At 43.2% G+C, this 18,952-nt stretch overlaps 1 protein-coding gene across 1 annotated transcript; it reads left to right on the top strand.

Moving 5' to 3' along the window:
* Nucleotides 1–1,828: 1,828 nt before the first annotated feature.
* LOC124037802 (protein Hook homolog 1-like) lies at nt 1,829–17,229 on the top strand. Its single transcript, XM_046352875.1, has 22 exons — nt 1,829–1,950; nt 8,909–8,994; nt 9,260–9,332; nt 9,722–9,781; nt 9,949–10,081; nt 10,255–10,322; nt 10,861–10,921; nt 11,427–11,512; nt 12,679–12,842; nt 13,052–13,192; nt 13,491–13,692; nt 13,885–13,995; nt 14,130–14,217; nt 14,696–14,768; nt 14,846–14,986; nt 15,059–15,146; nt 15,300–15,331; nt 15,585–15,667; nt 15,759–15,859; nt 15,987–16,088; nt 16,235–16,303; nt 16,450–17,229. The coding sequence occupies exons 1-22, from the start codon at nt 1,879–1,881 to the stop codon at nt 16,594–16,596; spliced, it is 2,181 nt and encodes a 726-aa protein (XP_046208831.1). The 5' UTR covers nt 1,829–1,878; the 3' UTR covers nt 16,597–17,229.
* The last annotated feature ends 1,723 nt before the right edge of the window (nt 17,230–18,952 follow it).

The following is an 18,952-nucleotide window of genomic DNA, read 5'->3' as shown; positions in this document are numbered from 1 at the left end:
TCATTAGAGCCATTTTCATCATAGCGCTTGATGGTTTTTGCTATTGCACTTGAAGAAACTTTTAAAGTTCCTGAAATATTCCGCATTGACTGAATGTGTCTTAAAGTAATGATGGATTGTTGTTTCTCTTTGCTTATTTGAACTGTTCTTAACAAAATATGGACTTGGTATTTTACCAAATATGGCAATCTTCTTTATACCACCCCTACCTTGTCACACTGATTGGCTCAAATGCATTAAGAAGGAAAGAAATTCCACAAATGATCTTTTAACAATGCACACCTGTTAATTGCAATGCTTTCCAGGTGACTCCCTCATGAAGCTGGTTGAGAAAATGCCAAGAATGTGCAAAGCTGTCATCAAGGCAAAGGGTGGCTACTTTGAAGAAACTCAAATATAAAATATATTTGGAGTTGTTTAACACTTTTTTTTGGTTACTACATGATTCCATATGTGTTATCTCATAGTTTTGATGTCATCACTATTATTCTACAATGTAGAAAATAGTAAAAATAAAGAAAACCCCTTGAATGAGTAGGTGTGTACAAACTTTTGACTGGTACGGTATACATTTTTTTTTTTTACAATACAAAGCATACACATACAAATAACAACATAAAGACGCTCACAAACATTCATATCACACCTGCCCAGACCCACCTGCTCACACTCTCATCTCCAGCGCCCGCATCACTCTTCGCCACATGGCCTCAAACGGCATCATTTAATTTCTCTCTATTGCCCACATACTTTCAACACTTGGTCAAATTGTGTATTGTCTATTCCATTGTGTTATCGATTGAGGATGGTTAGATTACCAATTTTGAACTATACGTTTTTTCAAGATGAGTATCCCTCTTATGCCATGTCTTGAAATATTCAGACAGACGGATTAAAAGTACATTTACATTGTAATACTTCTGACAGCCAACATTCTAACTCCGCCCATAACTTTTGGACTTTATAGCATTCCCAGAATGCATGGTTTATTGAGTCATTTTTTTCTCTCCATTGTTCTGTAGAATTTGTTCATTTTGTCTCGTGTAATAAATTCTATGCATAAATGTATATTGGATTAAGCGCACATCTTTTCTCTAACTGTTAGTTATGTTCCAACATTCCCTCCATCTTGTGCCTATATCAGTCATATATCTTTTTATGTATTGATAATATTTTCCCAGACTAAGTATAAGCCTACTCCTGGACTAAGATTAAGCCTACTCCTGGACTAAGATTAAGCCTACTCCTGGACTAAGCATGCTTAATAGAAAATCTCAAATGAAAGTGCTTTTTAGTCCAGGATTTAACTCAATCTGGGTCTGCGAACAGTGCCTAATCCGGCCCTGGGTTTGGTAAAGGAGGATGGGCATTTTCTTCTCATGAGACCAGGCACCTGAGTTTCCCTAATTCTATTTGTGTCAAACTAAATTGTAATAAAAAGTTAATTCCTCTCATGACTCTTTTTACCATGGTTGAGGTCGAGGAGATATCTTGAAATAGGGAGAGAAACTCTCTCAGATAATTGAGGTTAACAAACATTTGATTTTGCTATGTGACTGGCTCCATCGTATCCCCACAGCCCTGTCAGTCAGTTAGTCGGATATTCAATCGGATTGGTCTGTCTGTTACAGTCAGCTCAGTGCCATAGGCGTTTCATTCCTCGTTCTTGCTATTTATCCCGTCAATCCCTGATCCGTCTCAACCGAAAACGTCAAAGCGGCGGCTATTCACGTAGAAACTCACGGGGCTTTTACAGCGTAGTGACCAGGAAACATGCCTACATTACGCACTTAGCGCTAGAGATCCAACCGCCGCAGGTGAGGTCAAATGCAGAGGGAAGGGAAACCGCGTCGTTGTTGACAGGTGCAGTGAACAATCATGTCTAGCCTTACCCGACGCGGAGAAATGGAGACTGACAAAGTGGTGTTGTGTGAGAGCCTTGCTATATGGGTAAGTATGTCAATGATTTCCGCTGTTCATTCAGAGAGCGCTCTAAAAAGCGTCTGATTGCATGAATGTCTACTGTCTTACCGATGACGGTATCGTTTACCTATGGCAGGTAGATTAGTGTTTGCCCATTCATAAACGCAAACCTTTAGGCTAAGGAAGGTTGCGCTTTAGGAGCCACGACGCTTTCTCTAAACCAGGGATGGGCAACTTTGATGGGGGTGGGGGCCACAAAAAATCTGCAGTCATCATGACTCTGTTTACCCACATCCATACACACATGCAGTCACAGCTGGTCCTAGTTTTTTGGGGGCCCAAAGTGAAACGTTGTTGCAAGCAAAACGTTTTAGCAGCCCTCTTAACAGCAGAGAGAAACAATTTTAAGTATTACGGTTAATTACCTGCAGTTCTACACATTTTGCCATGGGATGTAGAGAAATGTGCAGTTTTATAGTTCAATTCTTGCAATTCTACACATTTTGCCTTAGGGTGGGGAGAGATTTGCAGTTTTGTATTTGATATCTCAGCGAGGGTGACTAACAAAATCAATGGTAAAAACCAGTAGGTAATTTAACCATGATTACTACAAGTTTACATACCTGGCTAAACTAATTTACCAATCTAAATAATGTTAGGTGACATGGGCTAATTGAGTGACTGTCAGTGACATAACATGAGAAAATGCTGATGCACAACCAAATTCCATAATTTATTCTACTATACTAACTCGAAACATACATTTTGGGTCAATTGATCTGCTGGTCTAAACATTAACACACATCACTAGCAGTATGGTTTTGGAAACTTATCTTTCATGTCAGTGAGAAATTTAAAAATTTCATAAATCAAAAGGTTCAATAACTACACACCTTTTTATAGGGTTATGGTTAGTGTTCCCACACGGCCATATCTCCATGTTACATCGCTTGTTGACAGAAGACAGACGACCACCTGTGTTAATTAGCTAACCTGCGCTTAAGCCTAACTGGGCAGGAAGGGTAGTTTGTCAATTAGAGGCACACAGCATATGGATCTGTGCAAATGTTATTGTTATTTTACCTTTACTTAACTAGGCATTTCAATTAAGAACACATTTTTACTTTCAATGACAACCCACTGTTCCTAGGCTAACTGCCTTCCTGTTCAGGGGCAGTACAACAGATTTTTACCTTGTCCGCTCGGGGATTCGATCTTGCAACCTTTCGGTTACTTGTCCAACGCTCTAACCACGAGGCTACCTGCCGCCCCAAATCTGCTACAGTAAGTGTATTTTTTATTTTATTTGAATAATTATTTCTTTCTGATATGAAACATGTTTCGAAAACCATTTTTCAAGTGATCATTTTTTACCTTTCTAAACGTTAAAACTAGGAGGTCGACCGATTATGATTCTTCAACGCTGATACCGATTATTGGAGGACCAAAAAAGCCGATACCGATTAATCGTCAGATTTATAAAAAAAAGAACATTTGATTTGCCATTTTTATTTGTAATAATGACAATTACAACAATACTGAATTAAAACTTATTTTAACTTAATATAAAACATCAATAAAATCAATTTAGCCTCATAAATAATGAAACGTTCAATTTGGTTTAAATAATGCAAAAACAAAGTGTTGGAGAAGAAAGTAATATGTGCCATGTAAAATCGGTCGACCTCTAGTATTAGCGCACACCCAGCTAACTAGCTAGCCATTTCACATTGGTTACACCAGCCATTATGCTGATTGGCTTGAAGTAATAAACAGCGCTGTGCTTGTGAAGAACTGCTGGCAAAACGCACAAAAGTGCTAGAGAAGAAAGTAATATGTGCCATGTAAAAAAACTAACGTAAGTTCCTTGCTCAGAACATGAGAACATATGAAAGTTGGTTCCTTTTAACATGAGACTTCAATATTCCAAGCTAAGAGGTTTTAGGTTGTAGTTAATATAGTATTTATAGGAATTTTTCTCTCTATACCATTTGTATTTCATATACCTTTGACTATTGGATGTTTTTATAGGCACCATAGTATTGCCAGTGTAACAGTGTAGCTTCCATCCCCCTCCTTGCCCCGAACCAGAAACACATAGACAACAGTCACACTCGAAGCATCGTTACCCATCGCTCCACAAAAGCCGCGGCCCTTGCAGTGCAAGGGGTATAACTACTCCAAATCTAAAAGCGAGTGAAGTTTGAAACAGTATTAGCGCACACCCAGCTAACTAGCTAGCCATTTCACATTGGTTACACCAGCCATTAGGTTGATAGGTTTGAAGTCATAAACAGCACTGTGCTTGCGAAGAGCTGCTGGCAAAACGCACGAAAGTGCTGTTTGAATGAATGATTACGGGCCTGCTGCTGCTCAGTCGGACTGCTCTATCAAATCAGACTTAATTATAACATAATAACACACAGAAATACGAAGCCTTTGGTCATTAATATGATCGAATCCGGAAACTATAATTTCAAAAACAAAAGGTTTTTATTTGAATTAAATACGGAACCGTTCTGTATTTTATCTAACAGGTGGCATCCCTAAGTCTAAATATTCTTGTTACATTGCACAACCTTCAATGTTATGTCATAATTACGTAAAATCCTGGCAAATTAGTTCGCAATGAGCCAGGCAGCCGAAACTGTTGCATATACCCTGACTCTGCGTGCAATGAACGCAAGAGGCTACTCGTGGCGTGCAATGGTTTGAGCGTTGGACTAGTTAACTGTGCGGTTGCAAGATTGGAACCCCTGAGCTGACAAGGTGAAAATCTGTCATTCTGCCCCTGAACAAGGCAGTTAACCCACAGTTCTTAGGCAATCATTGAAAATAAGAATGTGTTCTTAACCGACTTGCCTAGTTAAAGGGTATAATTTTTTAAATAATCGGAAATCGGGGCCCAAAAATACAGATTTCCGATTGTTATGAAAACTTGAAATCGGCCCCAATTAATCAGCCATTCAGATTAATCGGGTCGACCTCTAGCTGATACCATTCTCTTTTACATCTTACTTTGTAAAAATAAGCTGTTATGGTACTGTTTTATTGACTGACTATTATTAACCAAATGTATTGTAGTAACAGAAACGAAAACATGCTACGGTGTTGCAGTAGGCCTTTAGAATAATTGAAAACATCTTTGACGGTATCCAAGTTTATGAGCGGGAAACAAATGATGCCAGTCAACTTGCACCGCTGGCCCATCGAAACTATACTGAAACTAATTTCTTACATAATACGATTTGGCCTATAGACTTACAATAATCTGATGAGTGATATTAGGTTTATCAGTTATCAAATTGTACACGAAGAGAATGGCTCATCTTGTAATTGACAGATGCAGGGAAAGGAGCATCACTTTATCAAATCCTCCTTCAGTCACATGCAGGTAAAACATTTTCATTTATATAAAGTATCAGAAAGAGCATATTCTGCAGTTTCTATTACACTTTTGTCAAATAACTCAACTGTGACTGAGTTGAATGATGAACTGAATGATGATGGTGAAGAGGGTGATTGAATTTAGAACAATGTAGTGTAATGAGGAATTGTGGGCGGTCTAATTATTTTATTATGAATGGAAATGGAATATACTTTCCCCTGGGAGTGTAACGTGCAATGTGTGTAGTTCACAATGGCAATCCGGACCAAATGAATGGACGCACTGACACAATTTAGACAAGTTGGAGTCTGATGGCGCATCTGATATTGAGCTTGAAATCGACGTTGCTGATGAAGTCTTCATCTGATGTTGACTTTGAGCCTCCGCCTCCGATGCCTGAGCCTCGCCGCAGAAAAACCATAACAGAGCCAACGGAGTGAGGGATCCCAACTGCCACGGCGAGACAGGAGTCTGGGAGGGATGGCACGGTTAGGGTAGAAAAGAGTGACGAGTTTGTGACATGAAGATGTTGCAGCCCATCAGATTGGACTGTTGCTTATGCGCACAGAAAATTGAACAGTACGTGGGACATATCTATGGATGAACTCAAAGCATTTATTGCACTCTCGTACTGGATGTCCGCGGTGCCTACGGCGGAAAGAGCATGGATGTGGAGTCATTTTAGTCTGATAGGTATGAGGTGGAGTTTCACCATGCCGCGCAACCGATTCAGAGAGATTATGCGACACATGCGGCAGGTGTACACGAAACAAGGCCCATGAAAACTGTGTGCAGAGCGACCGATTTGTTTTTCGGTCTTGCGCACGCAAAGCCCAAAGCTGTGTGATGACTGTGGGCCGGAAGCATAAAGAGAAGACTAGATTGATTAATGCGTTAAGGCACGTGTATAAGAGCAAAACAGTGTTTGATACAGTCAACAAATTACTGTTGTATATCTTGTCATGAATATTTTTCTACAAATATTTATGCAATTCATCCTTTACAATTGTTCATGCACTGGTGCTCTTGTTTATGAATACGCAAATCATTTCACCTTGTGCAGCTGGCTGGTTATATTATCTTTTTTGTTTCTACTTTGTCAAAAGAAGCTGTAACTGGACTTGATGTACTATTCGTATCTACAAATAAAGTTGATCAAATGGATTACACTGTTTGTATCATATGGGAAACTAAAATGGGCTGGATGCCAAGGGAAGCCAGCCCCCCCCCCTAAAAAAAAGTGGCAATTTAAAAATATATATTTTCTTTCGGCATCCGTCTCTCTACGTGTAGGCCATCTGATGCTGTCTAGTCCAAACGAGGATGACATTGTTGCCGCCCGTAGCATTGAAGGCAAGGGAAGCCGGCGAGAATCTGGCCTCTGTAAGGAAGTGCTATTTCTTATGCAAATGACCAGCTTACTGCTATTAAATTGCTATAACTGAGACAACGTATTTTCACAGTGAAACATGTTAGGTCCCATACAGGATATCTTCCACACGCACACACACGTACACACACTAACTGCCGAGGACATACAGATAAGACATACACCCACACATTGGGGGGAAGAGACACAGCCTTGACTTGCAGACACAAGCACACACACACAATCTCCTTGCTAGCCGAACATTGTGTGACTGAGAACAGCCCGACGAGACCCGGAGGAACGACGGACGGCTCAACAGGACCAATCCAAGAAGACAACACCTCAACTGTGGCCAACCAAAAGACCGTGACTTCCAGACTCAACCTACTTTCTGTACTGTACATAACATGCTTGCAATCTGTTATCGGGGCTTCTTTCTGCTGGTTCCTTGGTAGCCAAATGAATGAGCCCGTATACGTTGTACCAGATATCTTTACTCTGAATAAACTGTCGCTTGTCATATAATTGACCACCTTGTCCGAATCGATCCTTGACCGACTCACCCTATCTACATATCCCATTATCAACACCTCCCTTGACAAAAAAAGTACACAATGTGTCAATCAGCGAACTAAACTGAGCGAGCTCGACTGTGAATGGTCCTGCCGCAACATGGGAAGCTCGCTTAGATTTTGGCGTCACTCCTATCAAATCCCATTGAGGACATACATCATTGACAGAAAAACTTGAATTGCTGTATCTCGTTGTGTTGTCCTCTGGCTGGTGGCTAGCGAGCTAGCTAAAATTGGGCCTTTCCATTAGCCATGGATGGAGATAAGGATTTGGACTTATAGTTTTACTTAATTCTCTGTACTGGCCAATGATTATAATCAAACCATCAGAATCGGCTTGGCTTTCCCAGTGATTTTACCCACACACCGCTACCGAGTGGGTATACGTTGTATACCTGCTGTGTATACCCTCAACTGTTAATAACCGAAACCCACGTTAATCACTCAGCACCACTGTTTTCTCAATTAAATTCAGCATAAAAAAGGAGCACATTTTTAAGTTTGTTCCAACTGAGCGAGTCTGACCACATACAATGCGCTTGTTACGAATCCCTTTTGGCCTGACAGTCTAGGGGGGATGGTAATGAGACCCGTAACATAACTCATGCAATTTATAATAGTGACAAAATGAGTGAGAACGAAATAACCACAACTTAAATCTACCATCAAACTCAGGGTTTATTGGAAAACACACGGTAAATGGGGGGAGCAGGAAAAAAGGGGCTGAGCTGGACCCAAGGAAATAAATAAGTATTCAAAAACACCCCTAAGAGACTCTTTCAACAACAACTAACTAACCAAAAAAATAGTGGGTGGTCCGCCCAGTTCTAACTAGTGTATTTAACAAAGTTTACCTACGGGTAGTGTATGCCCATGGGCGACTTGTCTTGTTTCCCCCTTTTCCCACCAGCAAACAAACACCATAACCAAAAACAATTCTCACAGGTGAGGACAAAGTGATATGGAGGTGCTCAAACAAAAAAGAGGTCAATACATAAAGAGAGAGTGAAACACAGAGACACGGCATTTACAGAGAGATCGAGCTCAAGAGCAAACAACTGAGAGGGGTTTTAAACCAAGGGAAAGGAACTGTGATTGGGTAGGAAACAGGAGGAGGTGTGTCTTATGATTGATTGGTGACTGATTGGGGAGTGATGATTTCCACCTGTGAGGGGAGAAGGAGAGAAAAGAAATACACACACAGGATACCTGCATCCGTAACAGCGCTTGATGGATACTTTTTGTCTTCTTCTAATGCCTCTTAAGGGGAAAGTAATCTGAAAGTAATCAGATTACGTTGCTGAGTTTGGATAATCCAAAAGTTACATTACTGATTACAATTAGAGGTCTCAACCTTTGTCACAGGCTTTCACCTCGTGAGCGAAGCCTGGGAGCTGAGGCTAGTGGTCACCTGACATCATGGAGAACAGTCCTGGAGGGTGAATTATTCACAAATCCACCATAACAGAGCCCATGACATGTGTTTGATGGTTCACGACAGGCTTTGCAACTTGATGCTATACGATGAATGCAAATGGAGATGGATATCAGTTTCTCCAACTGCCTCCCCCTTTTCTCATTCCTGTCCCAGCGTCTCCCCTTCTCCTCGGTCTCTACTCTAACCTGTGCTATTCTCACCGTTTGTATCACCCTCAGCTCCAGACCTTCAACACTGCAGCACCATGTACAACTGTAGAGGAGCTGACCACTGGAGCTGCCATTTCTCAGGCCCTGCATCAGATGTGAAGAACATGCATACACACACGCACAATTCACAGTATATGTCCAGGCTGCAGAGACATGAATTTATACTGACAGCCTTACCCTGGCTGAATATTAAACACACTGGAGTCGGTTATAAAGCCCAGTCAGATTCTGGGGTTGGATATTTTCTGATTTGAATACGGTTGTTTAGTAGACATTTTTTTTGTCCAATGCTTATGCGTGTGTGTGTGTGTGTGTGTGTGTGTGTGTGCGTGTGTGTGTGTGTTGTGTTATGCAATGCAGAGATCCAGCGTGGTTCAGTGAGAGTTGGCTTGGTCGCATTAAAGAAGATGCTGGGAATAACTGGAGACTGAAGGTGCTGAACTCCATACATACCTCTTTCTGTCCATCCCTTCTCTCCCCTCCCTCTTTCTCTCTGTACTTCCATCCCTAATTCCCTTGCAATCCTTCCTTCCTTCCTTCCTCCCTCCCTTCCTTCCTTCCTTCCTTCCTTCCTTCCTTCCTTCCTTCCTTCCTTCCTTCCTTCCTTCCTTCCTCTCTGCTTCCATCCCTCCTTCCCCTCTCCCTCCTTCTTTCCCTCCCTGCTGGCCCTGTCAGTATTTTAGCCAGCCATTGGCCTGTCAGATATCCTCTCCAGATCAGAGAAGACTCACTCTAAATGTTTCCATAGCTCACAGTGAGGAGATTCTTTGAGGTGTAAACTTAGTTTTTTTTGTAGAGTGAGTGTGTAACTTCTTTCTCCAGATGAACAACCTGAAGAAGATCCTTCAGATGATGGTGGTGGTGGTGGATTACTACAATGAGGTTAGTAGAAGCACAGATTTAAAACCCTTTATGTCTGGTTCTATTCTCTTTCTATGTCACCAGGTCCTGAGCCAGCAGATCTCAGACTTCTCCCTCCCAGACCTGGTCCAGGTAATAACTGTTTAATGTCTAGTTATAGCTGTTCTATTCTCTTTCTATGTCACCAGGTCCTGATCCAGCAGATCCAGGAGTTCCCCCTGCCAGACCTGGTGAAGGTGGCAGAACACTCAGACCCTATAGAACTGGGACGACTGCTGCAGCTCACACTGGGCTGTGCTGTCAAATGTGAACGCAAGCAAGGTATTACGCTTACACACACACACAATTCACAGTATATGTCCAGGCTGCAGAGACACACACACACACACACATGGTGCAGTCACAGACTGGCACCCAAAACAGAAACTATGTGTGCATATTAGTGTGTAATCCTCTCTCTTTCCCTTCCTTCCGCTCTCTCTCTTCCTCTCCAGAGTACATCCAGATAATCATGACTCTGGAGGAGTCCGTACAGCATGTGGTGATGACAGCCCTTCAGGAGGTGAGGCTTGGCCTGACCAGGGCCATTCTCTCTGATTGATTTCAAATAGTTTGTCATGCACGGTAAGATCTTACAATTACCCATTTGTGTTAAAAAAAAGCCAGTTACCAATACTGTGATGTCGATAAAGTATATGTCATGACATTTCTTTGGCTTTAGAAAGTCATTTTAGAACACCTGTGGTGTGTGAATGAGTAGGATTGACGTTGGCTCTAACCAAACCTGTACCATGTCTCTCTCTCTCTCTCTCTCTCTCTCTCTCTCTCTCTCTCTCTCTCTCTCTCTCTCTCTCTCTCTCTCTCTCTCTCTCTCTCTCTCTCTCTCTCTCTCTCTCTCTCTCTCTCTCTCTCTCTCTCTCTCTCTCTCTCTCTCTCTCTCTCTCTCTCTCTCTCTCTCTCTCTCTCTCTCTCTCTCTCTCTCTCTCTCTCTCTCTCTCTCTCTCTCTCTCTCTCTCTCTCTCTCTCTCTCTCTCTCTCTCTCTCTCTCTCTCTCTCTCTCTCTCTCTCTCTCTCTCTCTCTCTCTCTCTCTCTGTGTTAGCTGATGAGTAAAGAGAACATGGCCCAGTTTGGAGCAGAGCCACCGGGGGACGTAGAATCACAGCTGAGAGGAGGAGATCCACTGTGTTTGGCCTCTAATAGTCTGTTGTGGTGTTGCTGACAGTTCATATCTCTCTAATGTTGACACTGGAGGACCTGGAACAAGTGGTGAGAGGAGATCCACTGTGTTTGGCCTCTAATAGTCTGTTGTGGTGTTGCTGACAGTTCATATCTCTCTAATGTTGACACTGGAGGACCTGGAACAAGTGGTGAGAGGAGATCCACTGTGTTTGGCCTCTAATAGTCTGTTGTGGTGTTGCTGACAGTTCATATCTCTCTAATGTTGACACTGGAGGACCTGGAACAAGTGGTGAGAGGAGATCCACTGTGCTAGTATCTAATAGAATACTGTTGTCTTTATTATAGTTCTTGTTGTTTGCGTATCTCTCAATAGTTGACGGCTTGTCTTAGACTCTTTAATTAGGCCTGCGATATTGCTCATCTCTTCTTGGAGCTGCTGAAGTAGGCTTTAGAGCTGTATTGTTAAGTGTGTGTGTGTGTCTGTCTAGTTGAAGAAGGCTCTCGAGGACCTGGCAGATCTGATGGCAGAAAAGGAGGAGCTAGCCCAGCGCTGTCAGGAACTCGACGTACAGGTATATGCAGATTTTAAGTACTTTATTTGAATCCACAAATCACATTACCTCAAAGGATTCATACATTTCAAAGGTTGTTCATACGAGGACACTTAAGGAAACAAAAAGCACCTTCACCTCCACACAGCTAGGCTGCCCATAACGGCAGGCACGGCAATCTGAAGGTCACACACTGTAAGCCTATGTACGTGGCCGAGGATGCCAAATATCAATGACACACACACACACACACACAACCCTGGTACTGTATAAACTGGGTCTGTGTTATGTGCTGTGATGCCAGAGGCTATTGTCTGTGGCTGGTGTAGCAGAAGGGCTGTGGTTTTACAGACTAAGCCACTGCTCTCCCCCTACCTGCTCTCCCCGCCATACCCTGCTCTGCCTGGCTGGGGAAAACCATAGTACAGGACACATTTCTGCTACTGGTTACTGATTAGGTCAAGTCCATGTTGTATGGGCCTCTCGTGTCTCCAGATCGAGTTGTTACAGTAGATCACCAGTGTCTCTCTTCATGGACACACAGAGAGGTAAAGTCAACATGGCTACTCGTCGTCAAGGCGGACAAAAAACATCTAATGCCTGGTTGCAGAGGCGGATTAAAATATCTATACCCTGTCGTGCTCTCTGTCGCTAACGTATCACTCATTTAATCTACGTGGTGTGTTCATTTGTAGTGTTTGGGAACAGGTGGAGAGAAGACACTGGGTTGAATTACTTTTTTTTTAATGCACCCACACTCAAAGCTTCTATTCCCAAGTATTGTCTCTGACATAAAGCATGACTAATGAACAGAGGAGAGGCTGTGTCAGGGAGAATAACTAACCAGCCTTTCAACCTATTAGTCAAGATGTTGGTGTTGTTGAAGGTTTTGTGTGGCTTCACTGCACTGTACTTTCAGGGCGTAATAATGATGCTTTGTTTGTTGGAACAGTTGGCGAGAACGGGTCTTTCCCACTAGAGATCAATTGATGCTTATCACATCTCTCAGACTCTTTTAGTTACCTTTCTCCCCATTCTTCAGGCATCTGTGACCATGTGGTCCCTCCTTAATGGATAAACTGTAAAAAAAAAAAAAAATGGGGGTTGGAGCTTAATGTTCTCGCTACTAATTCATATTTTTGGATTGAGACACAGCCCACCTCTGACCCTAGTTTGACCCTGGTCAGGTGACGGTCCTTCAGGAGGAGCGGAACAGCTTATTAGCTGAGAACGACGTGCTGACGGACCGAGCCAATCAGCTGGACTCGTTTGATGACCCGAGCACGCCCTCCAGACGGAAACACAGCCAGCTACAGATACAGCTAGAGACACTACAGGAGGAGAACTTTAGGTGTGTTTGTGTCATGTGTCCGTGAAAACAAATCGCACTGGAACGACTCTTAGTTACTCATCACAGCACTTACAGATGTCTCTCTCCCTCTCTCTGTGTGTGTGTGTGTGTGTGTGTGTGTGTGTGTGTGTGTGTGTGTGTGTGTGTGTGTGTGTGTGTGTGTGTGTGTGTGTGTGTGTGTGTGTGTGTGTGTGTGTGTGTGTGTGTAGACTAGAGGCAGCTAAGGATGACTACCGTATCCACTGTGAGGAGTTGGAGAAGCAGCTGATCGAGGTTCAGCATCGTAACGACGAACTCACCAGCCTGGCAGAGGAGTCACGAGCACTTAAAGATGAACTCGATATCCTCAGGTGTGGTTGGTGGCGTTCTAGGTCGTTTATTTCAGTTGTAATCATCAGATCTTCTGAGATGTGCATCACTACCTGGAATGTGTATAAATGTGAGTGGGAGAGAGGAAGTGGTCAGTTTGATGTAAGGGTATGTAACCTTTATTTAACTAGGCAAGTCAGTTGAGAACAAATTCTTTATTTACAATGACGGCCTACAGTAGGAATGTGTTGTTTAGGCCCTTGCTTTAATCGATTTGCCTGTTTTATTTATTTATCTTTATAAATTCAATTAAATGTAATAAATTATAAATGTGTGTAGGAGCTGTTCGGACCATGCTGTGAAGCTGGAGGCGTCAGTGGAGAAATACAGGCGTAAACTGGAGGACCTGGGAGATCTGAGAAGACAAGTCAAACTGCTGGAAGAGAAGAACATGACCTACATGCACAACACTGTCAGTCTGGAGGAGGAGCTACGCAAGGCTAACACTGCCCGTGCACAGCTAGAGACATACAAGAGACAGGTGAGACATGCCTGAGAATATACTAGAAACAGAACACGTGGGTCTGACAGAACTGGGTTGGGAAAAACAATATGCCGGAACTTTGTGAAGCTTTTGCCCTTACTTAGCAAATCGTCTCTGAGGAGACATAATTTTGGAATGGCAAACAGCCAATCAGGGGGCTTACTAAATCTACTTCCTGTTTCCTACCAGGTCCAGGAGCTGTACCGGAAGTTGTCAGAGGAGTCTCGGCGGGCAGACAACCTTGCTTACGAAAAGAAGAAGTTTGAAGAGAAACATGACGCCGTGATGAGGGAGAAAGAGGTACAGACTGGATCCTAACACTTTCTATTCCAACCTACCTGGTCCCCCTGACATGCAAACACACATTAGGGGAAGGAATGTTTTAACAATAATCTAATGCTGTTGACTTGTCTCCTGATGATGATGGTCATCAGAAGATCATCATTGAGCGAGACTCTCTGAAGGAGACCAACGAGGAGTTGCGATGTAACCAGGCTCAACAGGACCAGCTCCTACAAGCAGGTAGCTCATTGGACCATCACATTGACAATGTAGACTGACTGGTGCTGCATATGATTGGAAAACAGATTTACTGTAGTTGAGGTTTGGTTTTCGTTGATAAAGTGTTGGCGCGTTCGACATTGCCGACGACTTTAAAGGCTAGTCGAGACTGACTGATCTACAAATCACCATGCTTCATACATTTTGGGGCTGCAGGTTGCAAGTTCAAACCCCGAGCTGACTAGGTACAAATCTGTCATTCTGCCCCTGAACAGGCAGTTAACCCACTGTTCCTAGGCCGTCATTGAAAATAAGAATTTGATCTTAACTGACTTGCCTAGTAAAATAAAGGTTAAATAAATAAATAACTACTCAATGTTATTTTCAGATCAGTTAGTCACAATTTACCCATGATGCATCACGGTTTTGAACACCGCCCGTGTCTTTCTGAAGCCTACAGAGACACATGGCTACTGATCTGCTCTCTGTTTCTCCACAGGGATGGCAGGGATGCCAGCTGGTAGTCCAACCCATGATAACCTTGCTGCTGAGATCCTACCTGTAGAGTACAGGTAGTAATTTAATAGTTGTTTGTTTTGTGTGTGTGAGACACTGACTGCACTAACTGTGTGTGTCCTTGTCCATACAGGGAGAAGTTTATCCGGCTCCAGCATGAGAATAAGATGTTGCGTGTGCAGCAGGAGGGATCAGAGAATGACAAGATCTCTGAACTACAGACACTGCTAGAGGTGGCACACAGAACCTGCTCTGAACTGGACACTGACAACAGGTAAGCTGTGTGTGTGTTTTTTACTTCCGGTTTGACTGTGATGTACTTCCTGTGTGTCTGATGTACTTCCAGGTTAAGCAGGGAGAGGGTCACTGAGCTGCAGCAGCAGGTAGAGGATTTACAGAAAGCCCTACAGGGCCAGGGAGCCAAGACTGATGACGTGAGTTCAACCAGACATATGACTTTATAGTATACCGCTATATCAAACATTAACCCTAAATATAGCATAATACTGCCTCTCATATGTACAGTAGCAGCTGTGAGGTAACAGTATCTGTGTGTTCGCTATCTTACAACTGCTCTTTGTTTGCAGTCTCACCTGAAGAGGAAATTGGATGCTCATATGTAAGTATGGTCCATACTGCTTTTTGAGATCTCTATGGCTGCGTTTACATCGGCAACCAAATTCTGATATTTTTTTTCACTAATTGATCTTTTTGACCAATCAGATCAGCTCTGAAAAATATCTGGTGTGAGTAGATCTGATGTGATTGGTCAAAATGACTGGGGAAATGATCAGAATTGGGGTGCCTGTATAAACACAGCCATACTTCCTCCTGACAGAGACATTTAAAAAGTAAGGTGTTTTATTATCCAGGGTGCAACTGAACGAGGCGCAGGATGAGATCACGAAGAAGAAAGAACTCCTGGAGGACTTGCAGCCAGACAACACACAGACCTGTGAGTACAACTACAACAACCATAACGCGACCACAACACTGGCGGTATAGTACGGAGTAACCCCAGTGAGTGTTGTCCGTCTGTCCCTTAGTTCTGAGACTGGATGAGCTGATGGCTGCTCTGAAGAAGAAGGATGATGACATGAGAGCCATGGAGGAGAGATACAAGATGTACCTGGAGAAAGCACGCAATGTGATTCCTTAATCATTCATTCTTCTCACATTCAACTAGCAGCTGGACAAAAAATAACAAGTGCAGAAAAAGAACATGCCTCTCTTTGCTGCTGCTCCCACCAGTGATATCTGTCTCGGTGCTGTAGGTGATCTGTGCATTGGACCCCCAGCTGAACCCTGCCACAGCAGAGATCCAGGCTCTAAAGAAGCAGCTGACGGACAGAGACAAGAGGATCCTCAGCCTGGAGGTAACACGGATCTTTAACCCCTGGCCCTGACCTTTGGCCCTTAACCATTAGCCATGAGGCACTCATTCACATGGGGAACCATAGTACTTATCTCACAATGCACTCACAACCTCTTGTATTGATCGTCTCTCTCGTTCTCTCTGTAGAGGGAGTGTGAGCAGGCAAAGCTGAGAGAGTATGAAGAGAAGCTGATTGTAACAGCATGGTACAACAAGGTTAGAACATGTAGTCAGAATAGACACGTTGTATTTTCTTTTGAAAATAAAGGACAGGAATGTACCTTTTTACAAATGTTACTTATACAGAGCTTTTGTTCCAACTCAATTAAACATTGCTGTTGCATGTCTTCCGCCCCCTTCAGAGTCTGAGCTTCCAGAAGCTGGCGATCGGGGGTCGCTCCACCTCCATGGTGCCCCCAGGTCAGTCCTTCCTGACCCAGCAGCACCAGGTCACCAACGCTGCCCACAGGAACCTCTCTGTCAGCGTGCCTGCCACCACCACTAAGTAGACCTGGGATGGGTGACTACTGAGGTGGGCCAGCGTGTGTACAGGCTTCTTTTATTAATGTTGAACCATGATTAGTTCAATCAGGTGTGTTAGTGCTGGTCTGGAACAAAGTCCTGCTGACACTGCAGCCCTCTAGGACTGGGATCTCCTACATCTGACGTAAACAAACAAATGGCTCCTCTCTAACTCCTTTCCAGAAATGTACACTCAAGTGACCTTAAGCACATTAGTTCTCAGTCCCTGGAGAGGGGACAAGCATGCACTGACTGACTTGAACATGAGCACTTACTCAAACCAGGTTCCCTCCTCACTGATACACCAGACGGTAACAGTTATACTCCTCACTACAGTTTAGGATGTTTATTATCTCCGGTAATGAGTTTGGTCTGGCAACCCTACCAACATGCTTTATCAGCTTAGCACATAGCCTAGCACATAACACTGACTGAGCCCTACAATATACCTGTGTTAGCCTAGCTAGCAGCAGGCTCTGACTAGCAGTGATTCCTAACCTTGACATATCCTGACATGTACACTGAGTGTACAAAACATTAAGAACACCTTCCAAATATTGACTCCTATGCCTCCCACAGTTGTGTCAAGTTGATCTGGATGTCCTTTTGGTGGTGGACCATTCTTGATACACATGGGAAACTGTTGAGTGAGAAATCCTGCACCTTTGCAGTTCTTGACACAAACCTGTGCTCCTGGCACGTACTACCATACCCCATTCAAAGGCACTTAAATATTTTGTCTTTCCCATTCACCCTCTGAATGTCACACATAAACAATCTATGTCTCAAGGCTTAAAAATCCTTCTTTAACCTGTCTCCTCCCCTTCATCTACACTGATTGAAGTGGATTTATCAATAAGGAATCATAGCTTTCACCTGGATTCACCTGGTCAGTCTACAGTTGTGGCCAAAAGTTTTGAGAATGACACAAATATTATTTTTCACAAAGTTTGCTGCTTCAGTGTCTTTAGATATTTTTGTCAGATGTTACAATGGAATATTGAAGTATAATTACAAGCATTTTATAAGTGTCAACGGCTTTTATTGACAATTACATGAAGTTGATGCAAAGAGTCAATAATTGCAGTGTTGACCCTTCTTTTCAAGACTTCTGCAATCCACCCTGGCATGCTGCCAATTAACTTCTGGGCCACATTCTGACAGATGGCAGCTCATTCTTGCATAATCAATGTTTTGAGTTTGTCAGAATTTGTGGGTTTTTGTTTGTCTACCCGCCTCGAGGATTGACCACAAGTCCTCAATGGGTTTAAGGTCTGGGGAGTTTCCTGGCCATGGACCCAAAATATCGATGTTTTGTTCCCCGAGCCACTTTGTTATCACTTTTGCTTTATGGCAAGGTGCTCCGTCATGTTGGAAAAGGCATTGTTCGTCACCAAACTGTTCCTGGATGGTTGGGAGAAGTTGCTCTCGGAGGATGAGTTGGTACCATTCTTTATTCATGGCTGTGTTCTTAGGCAAAATTGTGAGTGAGCCCACTCCCTTGGCTGAGAATCAACCCCACACATGAATGGTCTCAGGATGCTTTACTGTTGGCATGACACAGGACTGATGGTAGCGCTCACCTTGTCTTCTCCGGACAAGCTTTTTTCCGGATGCGCCAAACAATCAGAAAGGGGATTCATCAGAGAAAATGACTTTACCCCAGTCCTCAGCAGTCCTGTACCTTTTGCAGAATATCAATCTGTCCCTGATGTTTTTCCTGGAGAGAAGTGGCTTCTTTGCTGCCCTTCTTGACACCAGGCCATCCTACAAAAGTCTTCGCCTCACTGTGTGTGCAGATGCACTCACACCTGCCTGCTGGCATTCCTGAACAAGCTCTGTACTGGTGGTGCCCCGATCCCGCAGCTGAATCAACTTTAGGAGATGGTCCTGGCGCTTGCTGGACTTTCTTGGGTGCCCTGAAGCCTTCTTCATAACAATTGAACTGCTCTCCTTGAAGTGCTGAATATAGCTGATATTATAAAATGTTTTTATACTACAACAAAACGATGAATGAACCGCACTATGCAGTTAAAGGATGTTACAATCATCTTATCAACCATTGGACGACAAAGAGAGTTTTACCTCTGTGATCTTCCTCTTCTGTGTTTCACAATCACCAGAGTGAATATGGAATTCAGGAGAAATGGGTGTATTTGGTGCTGGCAACCAAAAGTTGGTATTGCAGCACAGATCGATCCATTACTAGTTTCTTACACAAAAGCAGTCTATACTGCAGACCTGTGTCAACATCCTGTAATGCCATACTGACACAAGCATCTCTGGTGCGGCAACAACAACTAATCATTCAATCAACTCAGAAATCCAGGACTTTTTAATGGT

This window comes from Oncorhynchus gorbuscha, linkage group LG06 (genome assembly GCF_021184085.1).
Source record: "Oncorhynchus gorbuscha isolate QuinsamMale2020 ecotype Even-year linkage group LG06, OgorEven_v1.0, whole genome shotgun sequence".
NCBI lineage: Eukaryota > Metazoa > Chordata > Actinopteri > Salmoniformes > Salmonidae > Oncorhynchus > Oncorhynchus gorbuscha.
The sequence above is the reverse complement of the archived record's forward strand: the minus strand, read 5'-3'. Positions and strand labels throughout refer to the sequence as shown.